The sequence below is a fragment of the Sprattus sprattus genome, assembly GCF_963457725.1.
Source record: "Sprattus sprattus genome assembly, chromosome: 6".
NCBI classification, from domain to species: Eukaryota; Metazoa; Chordata; class Actinopteri; order Clupeiformes; family Clupeidae; genus Sprattus; species Sprattus sprattus.
Window position 1 is genome coordinate 21,449,949 of NC_137925.1, and position 15,417 is coordinate 21,465,365.

The window sequence follows — 15,417 nt, forward strand, 5'->3', positions numbered from 1 at the left end:
ATGATTAGAAGTTATGTTATGCTGCATTGTGACTGAACTCTCACATATACATTGCAACCATGTCACCTGTACCTTATCAATATTATTTTCCTCTGCTCCACAGATGTAAAGAGCTGGTTGATAATGTTTGGTTTCCAGCTCAGTAACATTATTGCTGGATTCCCCAAACATACTCAGTACTTTGTGGATCCACCGTATGAATTACTGACCAGCCAGGATGCCGAAAATGGACAGGTGGGTTTCAGTAATATTATTATTCTGCTCATAATAAATCACATGAATGGAGTAATAATGAATTAACTGGGGGGCACTGTGGCGCAAGCAGCAGCCAGACCATATACAGGCTTGAACGCCCACGGGGACATGGTCATTTCCCGATCCCACTGCCCACCTCTTCTCTCCATCTCATTTCCTGTCCAAACCTTCATCCGATTTAAGGCAAAAAGCCCCCCCAATTTTTTTTTTAAATGATTAATTAACTGATGGGTAACTATTCTTCCCTTGCCTTTTCTTCCACAGCTGATCACAGGGGTGCAGCAGGCTGCAGAGAGACATAACCAGGCTTTCATGGCTCTGGAGGGTAAGCTGCTGAACAAGGAGCGTCGGGGCAGGTCTGACCGTCCAGGCCACTGGTTCGGCACCAGCACGCCTATCATTGGCCGCGGCATGATGCTGGCAGTGAAGGAGGGTCACGTGGTGGCAGGCACCTCCGGCATGGCGAGCGAGGACAGCCGGAAGGTGGCACTCGTGCTCAACAACGCCATCTACCTGGATGGCACGCACTACACACAGGACGGCCGCGACTGTCACTACTTCGTCAAGGTGGGCTCGGCCGACAGCGACCTGCTGGCACTGGGCCTGACCAACGGGCGCAAGGCACTGGAGAGCGGCATCAACGTCACCGTGAGCGGACGCTCGCGACGTGGCGTCACCGTGGAGTTCCGCGTTCCCTCGCTTGCGCTCAGCGTTCGCTACGGACTCGCCAACGACGTGGTGGACGAGGAGCGCGCCCGCTTGCTGGAGCTGGCGCGGCAGAGGGCGCTGGTGGGGGCGTGGGCAAGGGAGCAGCAACGGGCACGGGATGAGAAGGAGGGCAGCCGGCTATGGACAGAGGGCGAGAAGCAGCAGCTGCTGTCGCCCGCGGGCAAAGTGCAGGGGTACGACGGGTACTACGTCCTGCCTGTGGAGCAGTACCCAGAGCTGGCAGACAGTAGCACCAATATCCAGTTCCTGAGACAGAATGAGATGGGGAAGAGGTAACAGACCAGCAGACTTGAAAATACTCCTTTAAGTTTAGCAATTTCTAGCTTTTTATCCTCCCCTGCTCTTTCTCTTTCTCTCTTATTCTCTCTCCCTCTGTCTCTTCACTGCTCTCTTTCTCTCTCCGCATTCCACTCTCTTGTTTTCTTTTCTCTCCTGTCCTCACTATGTACCCCGCCTCTCCCACGGAGAATAAACAAACTAATGGGGTAGCACTCTGAACGCTGCAGGGACTTTTCAGAAGAAGAACTCTTAACAAACTATTATAATTACTGCCACTGGCAAAAAAAGTTGAGATGAAATCTTAAAAAAGACTCTTGTTTTTTGTTTTGGCTTTTATTTGTTTTGTTTTTCAACAAGATGGACTTGAAATAGCACTGTTGAACGTTAGAAGAAAAAAACAGACACAGCTGTTGCATAAAATGAAGAATCCCCTTTTTAAAAAAGAATTGATATTTTCGGCCCATATTTTTTGGGTTACCAAGAGGATGTTGGTGACTGTGGTGAATGTCAACACGACCTTGGCTCCCACAGGTCAAAGGAAAACTCCGGAACTGCTCTAGAAACCAGTCTGTATGAACAGATCTGCAAACGAACGAGAACGTTATCAGCAACAACAACTAAAAGAAACTGACAAGATGGAACATCAGACTCAGGCCTGACTTTCACAACAACAGAACTGTCAACTGCTGCGGCCCACCAAGAAGAAACTTTTTTTTCTTTAAGAATAAAACTTTAAAAAAATATTTAAAAAAATAGACAAGCAAAACAGTGAAAGAACTTTTTAGAAAGAAATAATAATAATAATAAAAAAAAATGATGGCTATATTTGCAGTACATAATGTCAAACATTTGTTAATTTTTAAATAGGGAGAAAAAACTGTTAACATTGTGTCAGCTAGCACTGAAGTTCAGGGTGTACTCTATAAGCGATAGTTTGTTCGTCGCGGTAGAATCGTGAGACTTTCACCAGAGCACTTCTGTACAGAGAACTTGGAAAAAAACAAACACACACATACTCTAGCAATTTATCCAGATAGAAATAACAATTTCCAGAAGCTATTTATTTTTATTTTATTTATTTATTTATTATTATTAGTAGTAGTACTCTATGACAATCACAAAGGTCACCACTTTTATTGCAAATCCTGAGCATCGGTGGATGAGTTTATTTTAATTTGTAATATATGTAAGAAATGTTCATTAAGTTTTTATATTTAGTTTGATTTGCTCATAGGCAAATTATAGTCACAGACAAAAAGTAATTTATGTAAAGTGTTTTAAAATGGTTTATACTTTAAATAAAGTTTAAAACTGTGAAACTTGTTTTTTCGAAATAGATCTGTATGTACAGTGTATAGACTTACCTTTCTGCAGCACAGTAGAGTAATGTTCATAATATCAAGTTTTATATTTCTAATGGGAAGTGGCTTGTTATGTGCAAACCTATAGCTGGTATTACTACTCTAGAATTTTGTGACACACCAATCTCCCTGAGCTACAATATCAATCCCAAGTTTGATGTTTTTATTTATTTTGGGTTTTATTTGTTTTAGTTTCCTTTCTAAATGCAGAGAAAATGTCGCTGTTCTAGATCCCAAAACCGTAGACATGGATTCTATCCACTGTGAAGAGCCTCATTATGGATGTCAAGATGTACCAAATCAGTATTGAAAGACGATTCTTACCCTTACTCGAGACTCTTCTGAGACCTTATCAATAAAAAGTAATTGTTTACTTCATGCTTCATTGGTCTGTCATGTTTTTCTGCCAGGTTGTTCCACTTGTCATACAACACGTGAGTTATGTTACAAACTATAAACACTTAAGTATTTTCAAATGATATGGGTTTGTCGTAACCCAACCGACTCAGTCAAGTTGGGCCCGATATTTCTTTTTTATTTAACATTGTTTGATCTGTTGACTTGCCGACTGTAACTTTCTATTGCCTCCAAGTACAATCTTTTTAAGTAATATTCTACTTCTGTGTGGCTGCCCTGAAGCTGCTGCAGTGATGGTTGATGCTTATTGATTAAACATGAGGTGAGTGAAAGACAGCATGCACCATTTTCAAAACCAGCAACATCGTTTTTTTTTACCAGAGGTTATGCGGTAAATACAGCAAAATATATTGTAGCGTGAACAAAACATATGCAAACATCAGCTGAAGTATAAGATTTAATTAATCAACAATGCCGTTGGTATCGTCATTTCTCAAGTTATTCCATCATGAAGCCATTTATCCGAGTGTTAGCAACTTCAACTGTCGACCTTGGGGTAGGATTTTCTTCAATCTTGAAATAATAAGTACTGAAAAGTAAAATCTGGCAGGTCAACTTACATGGCCGATTGTTGTTGTTTTTTCAGGGCTTCCATAACATTTACCTAACTACAATTTTTTTTTAGATTGAGGATTGCCTTAAAATTTCACTTGCTGTTGAACCAGATCACTGGACTAGATCCTTGGACCAGACCAGAGCAGGGGCTTCATGGTGTGTTGGCGAACACCAGTTTGGTCAATATCATGGCTCAGATGGCTACGACATTGGACAGTAGTTGTACGATTTTCAGTGGGGAGTTCAATTCATACAATTTACTTTTGTTTTAGAACCTTTAAAATATTTGTACATAATATATATATACGTATATTAAAAGTCCAATAGTATGCAGTCATTAGCGTAATGAAACATTTCAGACTTCAACTTTGGCCCACATGAGCACATTGACTGAATATAGGTGAGAAATGATGGGCTCCAATTGTAAAATGAGCTCTTTGGACTAGGTCTACTTACACAAGAACAATAAACTTAATGGTAACTGAACTGCAGTTGCACTGCCTTAAACCTTTTATTCTTTGATGAACACAACTATTTACACAAGGTCAAAAACAAACGCATGAAATGAAATTAAAGAAAGTATTGAAATAACACAAATGCAATATCTCAATGCTTCATAGCAACTTGAAGACACTTCATGATTGATGCTGGAGCAAATGGGCATTCTCCTAGGAGGAATACACAACCTCTTCTCTTCATCAGCAACACTGCTCCTACATCTTACCAACGCAGTTACACTTTACCAGCGTGTATGTGTTCAGAGCAGTACCAACACAATGAGACAGAGGATGGAGCACCTGATGTAACACGTAAACAATGTCTAACATTTGGAGGAAGCACACAAAACCAGAAAACAGCCAAACACCTGACACAACCAGCTGTGTCCAAAAGCACAGATGTATGAATAGTTATTACACTGATATACTCACTGTTATATTATTGTTTGTGTCCATTATATTTAGACACTTTACCTGACTGTGGGCCTAGCTCATGAACAATTCTTGCCATCATTGCTACTGGAAAGACCAGTTCATGCTTTCAGATCCAGTAGTCCTTGTCATTCCAGAACTTCACAGAATAACTGACATACTTGAAAGCTATCCAACTTCCTCATTCTATTTTTCAAACAAGTTAACACCCCCGCCACAGTCGTACTGAAAAGTTTATTCTGGCAGGTCAACCTACAGGGCCAATTGGTGTATTTGGTATGGTTGACATTTAGTTTTTGTAAAAAGGTTCTCTCAAGAAAATCCTTAAGAGGATCAATGTTTAGTTTTTTCAATCAGACATCCTCTGAGTCAGTGGGTTCTACGATTTTCAAGCACTGGTCTGCAAACTCCATAAACAATGGCTCCTGCATAGCTGTCTTCATAATGTCCATCTTGTTCCCTGCTGTATCCACGGCAGCCAAGACTTGTCTGAGGTGAGGGTTCCGTAGCAAGTCTTTAAGGTCTTCTGACTCACCTGTCCCAAAAAGAAACAAGACTCATTTTTCTACATCATCTGAGCTAAACACACAATGATGTAAGACACTTCCATGGCAGGATAAGCACTAGGGATATGTCACTATGCTCCAGGTATTTAATATTCATCTGTCACAATTGTGAGTTCATCTGAGCTTGTCATCAAGCAGAAATACCCATGCCTGAGCTTGTGAAATATTTACAATTAACTTCAGAAGCCACAGTCCGACTGGAAATTACATCAGGTTCGCAAACACTATGCTAATGCTAAAAGACCTATGACCTTAGGGTGCTCACAGATTATCCAAATAATAAATAGTTACTGTTACTTTTCAATTTAATTAAATAGATAATCATTAATATTAAAAAGGTAACAGCTTGCTTCCCTCGGAAGATGAAACAACTTTTGTTAACTGAATATCTGTCTTTATAAACTGATGCTGAAGTCATGGACGTTGAAGCAGCTTTTCTTCGCCACTACTGACTATCATGGAGATTCTTTTGGCTGGGAGTTACCACCCTCCATTTGCTGAGATATTTCAGCTTTGTAATTAGGATATTGACTAGAAACAATAAATAAAATGTAGTTGACTGATCACGTGAGGCTGTGAACTGCAGGGTAGCAGCACGGGTGCAAACCACCCAGGGAAAGAATTCCAAGCACTCTTCCCTACTGTGATTTTAAAAAGACATACAGTTAATGCATTCAGAGCCATAGTGAATGCAATATATATTTCCCAAACGCTGCAGGTTGTCTGTAAGTCACTTTGGATAAAAGCTTCTGCTAAATACCTCACCCTTACCCTTTATATATACAGCTGCGGAAAAAATGAAGAGACCACTTCAAAATGATCAGTTTCTCTGGTTTTACTATTTATTGGAGTTAAAGTAAAATAAACATTTAAGTTTTATTCTATTAACTACTGACAACATTTCTACCAAATTTGAAATACAAATATTGTCCTTTAGAGCATTTATTTGCAGAAAAATTACAATTGGTCAAAATAGCAAAAAAGATGCATTGTTTTCAGATCTCGAATACTGCAAAGAAAACAAGTTCATATTCATTTTTATATTCATTCATATTCATATTCATTCACTACCGATTCTAATGCTTTAACTAAGGAAGAGTTCAGAAATCAATATTTGGTGGAATAACCTTGATTTAAATCACAGCTTTCATGTGTTTTGGCATACTCTCTACCAGTCTTTCACATTGCCGTTGGGTTACTTAATGCTACTCCTGGCGCAATAATTCAAGCAGCTCGGCTTCTTTTCATGGCTTGTGACCATCCATCTTCCTCTTGATCACATTTCAGAGGTCTTTAATGGGATTCAGGTCTGGGAATTGGGCTGACCATGACAGGGTCCTGATCTAGTGGTCCTTCATCCACACCTTTACTGGCCTGGCTGTGTGGCATGGAGCATCGCCCTGCTGGAAAAAACCTTCCTCAGAGTTGGGGAACATTGTCAGAGCGAAAGGAAGCAAGTTTTTCTTCCAGGACAACATTGTACTTTGCCTGGCTGAGGTTTGCAAAAGACCATAAGGATTGAACCAAAGCGGATTGGAGGTAATTTTCTGAGTTCATCTTCTCTGATGAGTCCAATTTTCAGCTTTGCCCAACACATGGTCGTCTGATGGTTAGTCCGACTGGACTCCGATGTAGACCCCGGATAAACGATCAATTACGCTGGGAATCGGACTACGCGCGCATGTGTCTCTCGAATCTAGATTTCAACTGGACAACAACAACTTCTGCACGTGCTTGAGATCCTGCCCATAGACATACATGAATCATATATGTCTATGAAATGATAATCGCTACTAGACGCTCAGTTCTTGTGCTCCCTCTCATTCACGTTGCAATACTGAAACCGAAACTGAAACTTTGAAACTGAAACGCAACTGTTTTGGACAGAACGCGCTAATTCAGTGAACAAATATTTTCATATTACTTTTCCACCACTTGTTAGTCATGTAATCCATTCATATCGATGTGAATCAATCAATACTAATACAACTTTAACTGTGGTGTGTTTTTGTTTCATTTCACAACTTATTTACTGTATAATCAACTGTAGCAGATGCCCGCTTGTAAACATTACACATTTGATTTGAACTGACGCGGCCAAGATCTGGATTTGTCACTGCCATGTGCCGTGAGATAACGCAGTTAACCCCCCATGGAGACCCCATGGAGAGAGAAATTGGGGTTTGGCTGAAATCGGAGTACTGCCATCATGTGCACGCACTGAGTGTCTTGCACCTACTGTGAAATTTGGTGGAGGATCGGTCATTATCTGGGGGTGCTTCAGCAAGGCTGGAATCTGGCAGATTTTTTTTTGTGAAGGACGCATGAATCAAGCGAGGTACAGAGTTTTCCAGGAAGAAACCTTGCTTCCTTTTGCTTTGACAATGTTCCGCAACTCCGAGGAGTCTTTTTTCCAGCAGACAATGCTCCATGCCACACAGCCAGGTCAGTGAAGCAGTGGAAGAAGGACCACCACATTAGGACCCTGTCATGGCTAGCCCAATCTCCAGACCTGAATCCCATTTAAAAGCGGTGGAATGTGATCAAGAGGAAGATGGATGGTCATAAGCCATCAAACAAAGCCGAGCTTCTTACATTTTTGCACCAGGAGTAGCATAAAGTCACCCAGCGGCAATGTGAAAGACTGGTGGAGAGCATGCCAAGACACATGAAAGCTGTGATTGTGAATCAAGGTTATTCCACCAACTACTGATTTCTGAACTCTTCCTAAGTTAAAACATTAGAATAAAATGAATGTGAGCTTGTTTTCTTTGCATTATTCGAGATCTGGAAACACTGCATCTTTTTTGTTATTTTGACCAATTGTCATTTTTCTGCAAATAAATGCTCTAAATGACAATATTTTTATTTGAAATTGGGTAGAAATGTTGTCAGTAGTTTATAGAATGAAACAAAAATGTGAATTTTACTCAAACACATACCAATTAATAGTAAAACCAGAAAAACTGATAATTCCGCGGCTGTATATATATATATATATATATATATAATATATATATATATCACAGTTGTGGTCTCACAGTTGTGGGCTCTCATTCAAAGCAGTTAACACAACTCAATTGGCACTAAAAAATATGTGGGAAAGTATGTTAAATATTTCCATTACCAAGTTTCTTAAGTATGTCTACAGGAACCATATCGCTCTTGTCATCTTCATCCAGAAGATCGTCTGGTGTCCAGGGTTCTCTAGCTAAAATCAATGGAACGCTTTAGATGTACAGAACTGTTTAAAAATGTAAATGAAATATTATTTAATAAAGTAAATGTCTTCATAGCTACCAGCAGTATCTGACTGATTCTGATCAGATGTGGGTCCCTTTGGTTTCACAGGTTCACAGCTATCTACGTAAAAGAGAGTTTTAGTGTATTGTGTATTGTGTATTGTGTATGAAAACACAGCAAGCATCTAGCTGCTGAATGAATATAGTGCATATCTTTGTCCCAAGCCACAAAAACCAATGTGTACTTACCTTTGTGCGTCTTAAAGCAATGCATGGAACAACTGCAAAGTCAAGAATAGAAAAGATAACGTCAGAAATGTAAACATAATCATGAGGATACACAAACATGTGATAAGTAACTTCTATGATCATTTTCTTGACCTTATTGTGCAATCTACTTCTTAGCAGGTGATACAAAATGTATTAGTTTGCTGTCACTTTTCTTGAAAGCGGTATACAGCACAGGAAACGTTTGTTTGGATAGTAAATCTGATCCCTGAGAATCGAGCATCTGACCCTGGTGTTGCCAACATTTCTCATTCACTCACAAACACAAACACATGTTACACACATCAATATTCTGTAGACCCGAAAACTTCGGGATCACTAGCTAAAATGCAGGCATCGAGTCGGCAGTCACACGATAACATTAGCCTACTCACTATCTGATGAGACATGTTGGGCACCGATATTTCGGTACCTGGTCGCTACACACATTGCAAAGCTGCATTGTTCCAGCCCTCTCGTCTTATCAAAGTAATGCGCTAAAAATGTCTTAGCTGAACACGTCTAAATTTTTTCACTGTGAGCTCAGACCATTCCCACCCCACGTGTGTGAAATAAAGATGGAGACGAAAACAACAGTAACAGGAAATGTGCGAACATGACTGTCTATTGGTTTCTATGTAGTTACGTAGTGCTGTAACTGACCAATGGTAAAGGGTACAAGATTTGACTGAACGAGGAAGTAGGCTACAGTTTATTGTAAGGTGAGGTTTCGCTGAGAGGACTTCGCAGCGGCAACAGACTGAACATTATCTGTCTGGAATCACTATGGCAGCTTCAGGTAAGACTCTCAAGTTAATTTCGAAGCTGAATAACTCCGTGCAAATGTTTTACATAAGCTGTATATATAATAAGGTTTTTTATGTCAAACTAGTGTATTGTTGTTGACAAGGTTACTATGGTGCAAGTTGCTCTCTAGAGAACTGAGCTGTGACATGGTTTAAGTAGGGTAGCGATAGCATAGCAAATCTGTTGTTTTCCATTTGAATACTTTGAATACCGATTTCTGATGAACATGGATTAAAATGATTTGCTTGTCACGAATTATATTGCAGATGTCTCATAAAAAAAGACAACCGATATGTAATTGAAGTGTCGGGCTAAATTTGCAAATTCTTTGGCTTTCATTCTATGGCTGTTCTGTCATCTGTCATGGTTTTCTATATAGCCTATTTGAGTTTTTCTTTTTTTCCAGATATCTCTTACGTTGACCTCAAAGCCCTGATAGAAAAGGCCGCAGGACTCCTCCTGGTTGACGTTCGGACCAAAGAGGAGGTTGACCGTGGACACATACAAGGATCCATCCATATACCATGTAAACCATTTCAGATGACACTCCCAGCTTGTTTTTAACTATAAACGCATTTACCTGACACAAAATTCAGATGTGCGACTAAGTAGCCTATTTTAGGCGTGGTAAAATAAAAGGAAGGTTGTGAATAGAAAGCTTCACAATTTGTTACTCAAAGCAACTGGGGATGCATTTGGAATGTATCATTATATTTGATTTTCAACAGCTCCCTCTTCTGTAGATGAAGTGAAATACACATCATTTTGTGGAGAAAAAAAAAACATTCTAATTGAACAGTGCTGTTTTTCAATCCTGAAATGTCTCAGAGTTTGTATTCTATTCACTATTGCTCCCTCATTCGCAGTGGACCAGGTAGAGAGCAGCATGTCTCTGGACGCCTCAGCATTCCAGGAGAAGTTTGGCGTTCTTAAACCCCTTCTTGACACTCCGGACCTTGTCTTCCACTGTCAGATGGGCCGACGTGGAGCAGTAGCAACAGAGAAGGCCAGAGGCCTTGGCTTCAAAAAGTATGAACCTAATTCATTTCCAGCAGTCCAGTGTGACTATCAATGACTTTCTTAGACCAGTTCATTTTACCAAAGTGTAGCCTCAGGCAAACGAGAGGTCTTTGTCCCGCTAAGATTCATTAAAATATTACTATTTTGAAAGCAGACTCACATTCACTCAGCCATGGAAGTGCTTGATGAAATATGGTAGTGCTGCTCACATAAAGGGTTTTATTTGAAAAAGGCTTAAGGCAAGACATTCCAGATCACTTTTAGTACTCCACAGTTCCTCAAATAAAGACCCTTGTATGATATATAATCAGAATTGGCAAATAATGAAAGTGTGGTGTTCTTTATTACTGCGTAGTTATCCAAAGGTAAAACTAATTCATTCAAAAAAATGAATTAGTACTGACGGGATGTGCATTAGCCAAGCTACATACACATGGACTCAGGAATGAAATTCAATACATTGACTTTGTTGTACATAAAGCTCCTTCCTTTCCCTCAACAATTTTATATAAAGTTTATGACCCAAATTATTGAAGGTCGTTTAAAAATAAATAATGAATATAGGCAAATGTGTTAACATTGGAAGTGATTTCCCTTTCAAGAAATTGCTCGCTCTTATTATTTACTTAACAGCAAAATATGATTATTTTTTTTTTAATATGTATGTTTTTCTTTTTTCAATTACAGGGCCCGTAACTACACTGGAGGGTACAAGGAATGGTCTGAAAAGGAAGGAAAATAAATTAACTGGAATTTCGGTTCCCACTTCAGGATATAATATAAAAATGTGCCTCTGTGTCCCTACATCTTAGCATAAACTTACTTTCACATTTACAGCTCAAATATGTCTGCAATAAAGCTTCATTGTAATTAAATGTTTCTGGTACTTATTTGCAATGAAAACTCAATTATGGCAGTAGTTTGTTTATAGATAGCCTACTGTTGTGAACCGACTCTGACGACCCTTGCAAGAAGGGGCGCCATTACCCTATACCTTTATAACCCGAAATTAGCGCCAAATCTGTAGGATCCTGTTGAAGCAGAAGTATGGACGTGTACATAGATCTCTGCCGCGATTCTAGGTAATGCAACTTTGAATGTTACTTTATCTCAGGTGAGTATATGCAGGTGTTACAGGGATCATGTAGGTTATTCTGTCCATTACAAAGTCCTACATCAAGGAGCTGCCTTAACCATCAAGTAAACGATTTTTTTTGTTCGCCTACTTGTGGGCAACATATTACATTTAATGTTATTGCATATCCGTTTGCTGTGGCTCAGACCCATTGTAATTGTGCTTGTAGCATGCCCCTGTGGCTAGCACCACTGCTGAAAGCTGCTGGGAGACTGAAGACCGACCGCGCCAGGCGTAGATCCGCATACAGGCTCATACAGCGACAGCTGGTTAGGCTTAATCTTTATAATAAGAATCTCGAATGTTGCAAGGAGATATGCTTTACAATTAAGTGACATTTTGGGGTCATTTTGCGCAGTTTCTCTACAGAGTTGGCTGCACCGATGAAAACTGCAGGCCAACGTACATATACCCAGCTGGGTTAAAAGAGCTGATTCGTACCGCCTTCCCAGACAAACTCTGCAATTACCCTGACCCATGTAATGAAAAGGTGTGAGTGCATATAATGGTCTATTACGTTGTTCTTACATATATTGCTTAAGCCTATGTGATCCATTCAGTTTTTTTGTAAGACGAATAAAGTATGAAGACGTGTGTGTATATCTCAGTGTTTATACTTTTTGCAGATATATGCAGTCACCTTGGATGATCTCCATAATATGAGCCCGGCTAATCAGAGCTGGGTATCCTATGTATGAATAAGATCACGGCGCTTCTGATTCATTTCTGTAGTAGTTAAAATGAAGTAGCTTTTGTGATGTGAGTCTCGACGACCAGTTTGTTTCATAAAATAAAGGCAACAATGTATTTAAAGTGTTACAGTGATTTGTTTCCTTTTTTCGAATGGTGGATGCACTGACGCCGGGTAGGCCTCAGAAACCGCCATTCCGTATCACGTGATCTAATAATTTCTCAGAATATGCTAGCCTGTGTTGGTGAGACAGTCCATGAAAATGATTCAAGAAATTTACGAGGTAACCACTTTATTGTAATTGAACAGTTGCCAAGGTACTGGTGAGTAGATTTAAATACAGTGTCACAAGTGTTAGTGTGCTTATACAAATATTAATTAATGAGATTCAACCGCTAGCCATGTTAGCTAGTAGGCTTACTTATTGTACAGTGGCCGTTTGGGCTATAGCTAATGCGAATTAGTAAAAAGCTAGGTCCATGGCGACATTTATTGAATCTTTTATTTTAATCCAGCTGTCGTTTTTCAAAGCCTGCAGAAAATACTACATTTTTACCATCTGCTATAATATATCCTGGTGTACCACAGGTGGTAAGGCTTTTGATGACACTGGTTCATGGCGATGGTAAACAGAGGAGACCATCCGCTAATCGCAAGCATGGAGGACTACTGGTGTTGCTGTCTACTGAGTCACATCCATCAGAAAAGCTCACATGCACGAGTATGTCTTGTTTTAGTGTGTTGCTGAAAATTACTTCTACTGTTTGTTGTTTGTGGTTCACACATTTTACTTTCATGTAGTTGCTGCCGCTGGACCGTGGTGCCCTGAAACATCCATTGAAAGTGTCTCACATGGTGGGTTCTATACTCTCACAATTTTATAATATTACAAAGATACATACGTTTTGTGATTTGTAAGTGTGATGTTTGTCCACCTCACAAATCTAACTTTTAGAGGTGACTGCAAGCCTCCCTGTGTCTGCCTCAATCTGCACATCTCCAGACACTGAGGAGTTGTTCATGTTTACTGAATCAGCTGGGCCACTTAATTTCCTTCTGGCCTTTCAGGTATTACAACTCTGTGTATGGTGAAACCTGTTTACTTATGTCAGCCCAAACAGAAATTGAGTTGACAATGAAACAGGAGTCTGTAAATAATTGCACTGCCTCGCCTATGCTTACATACATAACAATGCGTGGACACCTGCAAGTGAAATAACTGCAGTCTTTCTTTAGGTGAGCCAGGCTAATCAGTGTTGGCAGGAGGAGATGTTCTCTACTGAAGCATTTCTTCACAGGATCAGCCTGGTTCATGCCCAGGTATTAAGGCCAGTGGACATGGTTGCTGTCAGAACTGATTTTCAGCCCTCATAGTAAATTATTGTCTCAAAAGTGAAAAGGCTTCTCTGCATTTTACTTCTCCCTTATCTGTTTTTCCCAAACAGTTGACATTTTTTTATCAATTCAAGGACAATGGGAAGACTCACCAGCAAATATTTGGGTAGTTGGAATTTGGATTTATTTCTTTTTGAATGAGTGACATTTGCAAATTGACAGTTCAACACCTGTACTGTATTTTTTCAGTGTATTTGCCTGTCTGTTTGTGTACCCAGTGATGATGTGAACAGCAAGCTGTTACTAAACCATCGAAGCATTATCATGGATAGCACCTGTTATCAACTGTAGGTGGGCGTGAACTTACCTCATCTTTACAAACATGTTCCCAAAGCATAAATGTCCTTGTAATATCATCTCTCTCGCTCCATATATTATCTCTATCTCTGTGTGTATCTCATCTCTATCTCACTTTCTTTATTATTGTCTGATTCTGTGTATTCCTCTCCTCTCTTTCTCCCTCTTAAGTTGTCCTTTCTCCGTGGGTGGTCTAGCACCCTGTGGTCAGATGCATGCAGTAGTGGGGGCGAAGGTCCCGTTGCCGCTCCCTCCTCAGCTGGTGGAGACGGGACTCTGTGGGGAGCTAAGCATCGTCTCCATGGCAGCTCTGGCCCCCTGCATGGATCAGTACCCAAACTGGCCCGTTCGCCTGACAACCATTCAGATATCCTTTATGACAATTAAAGTAAAGGATAGCTAATGTTAAAAGATTTTCTGTCTAAAACTAGCACTTAACTTGCCATTCAATATAAATAAAATAAATCTGGCAAGAGAAAAATAAATCTGGCAAGAGAAATCTGACCAAGAAAGTATAAAAAAAACATACACATTGTTGCTATAAATAAGACAAGTTTACCAATTATAGTCTCTCACATATTCTACCATGTGCACTACCTCTTTCATGATTCCTCAACCCACCCACCTCACGTGTTGGTTTACAGCCCCTGCGGTATGCCTTACCTGGAAGCCAACATGGCCGCTCCCTTGAGCTTCCTGCAAGTCCTGGCAGGCTCTCTGGTTTGGAAAGAGATGGGGCTCACCATGGTGACCTGCGCTGATAAGCTGCTGGGAGCGGTTGAAGCAACAGAATCAAAAGGTTTGGGTTTAACACGTCAGATTTAAAAGCTTCATCTACTTTTCTTTACAATGTAAGGTCAAATCGTTTCAATACTTTCACTTCCAGAGCAGGTTTCTGTCTGAAGAAGGTGATTACACTGCACATTTGTTGTGATGAGGGTCGTTGAAATGGCCTTGTGAAAGGTCTGTATTTTTACCCTGCCACAGGCGTCCTGTGTTGTGACATGGTGTTCCATGTAGAGGACAAAGAGAGGAACCAGGAAACAGAGTCCAAATGGAACCACACTGTGATGCAGACTCTCACTCTCTTCCTGTTTCTTCATCACTCTGACCCCTTCCACTCACAGCTCTCTGACATCATAGGTAAATGACACAAATAGCAGCATACACAGTCGAGTCCAGGACTGGTATTTCACACTTGCCCCCCGGTATATTTTGTGTATGTGGAAAACTAATAACATCTTTTTCTACTGTGTACAGTATTTTTTTCATTGGTTGAATCACATACATAATTGTACACATGTATGTAAAGTAAAGTAATTGCATGTGGCACATGTAAGGTGTCTAATGTTTATTTCGTTTTTCTTCATGGCAGCAAACGAAGCGTTGTTCGAGAAACACTTAGACCAGGTCCTCTGGCACAACAGTAAAAGAGTGACATCATCACTGCAATCTCTACTTGAAAAGACACT

General features: G+C 40.1%; 3 protein-coding genes across 3 annotated transcripts in view; 2 read left to right on the top strand and 1 right to left on the bottom strand.

Moving 5' to 3' along the window:
* LOC308367330 (teneurin-2-like) overlaps nucleotides 1-1,260 on the top strand; it is a gene marked incomplete at both ends in the record, with an annotated part of 270,735 nt that extends 269,475 nt beyond the window's left edge. The window contains 2 exon segments of the mRNA XM_080841219.1: nucleotides 104-234; nucleotides 520-1,260. Coding sequence (XP_080697345.1) covers nucleotides 104-234; nucleotides 520-1,260 — 872 coding nt within the window.
* A 2,820-nt stretch (nucleotides 1,261-4,080) lies between these two features.
* znhit3 (zinc finger, HIT-type containing 3) lies at nucleotides 4,081-9,147 on the bottom strand. The gene is made up of 5 exons (XM_080841141.1): nucleotides 8,996-9,147; nucleotides 8,583-8,614; nucleotides 8,392-8,454; nucleotides 8,219-8,302; nucleotides 4,081-5,060 (listed from the first exon to the last, which is right to left on the bottom strand). The coding sequence occupies exons 1-5, from the start codon at nucleotides 9,061-9,063 to the stop codon at nucleotides 4,879-4,881; spliced, it is 429 nt and encodes a 142-aa protein (XP_080697267.1). The 5' UTR covers nucleotides 9,064-9,147; the 3' UTR covers nucleotides 4,081-4,878.
* A 187-nt stretch (nucleotides 9,148-9,334) lies between these two features.
* tstd1 (thiosulfate sulfurtransferase like domain containing 1) lies at nucleotides 9,335-11,227 on the top strand. The gene is made up of 4 exons (XM_080840493.1): nucleotides 9,335-9,399; nucleotides 9,814-9,933; nucleotides 10,274-10,436; nucleotides 11,115-11,227. Exons 1-4 carry the CDS (start codon nucleotides 9,387-9,389, stop codon nucleotides 11,167-11,169), a joined length of 351 nt encoding a protein of 116 aa, XP_080696619.1. The 5' UTR covers nucleotides 9,335-9,386; the 3' UTR covers nucleotides 11,170-11,227.
* The last annotated feature ends 4,190 nt before the right edge of the window (nucleotides 11,228-15,417 follow it).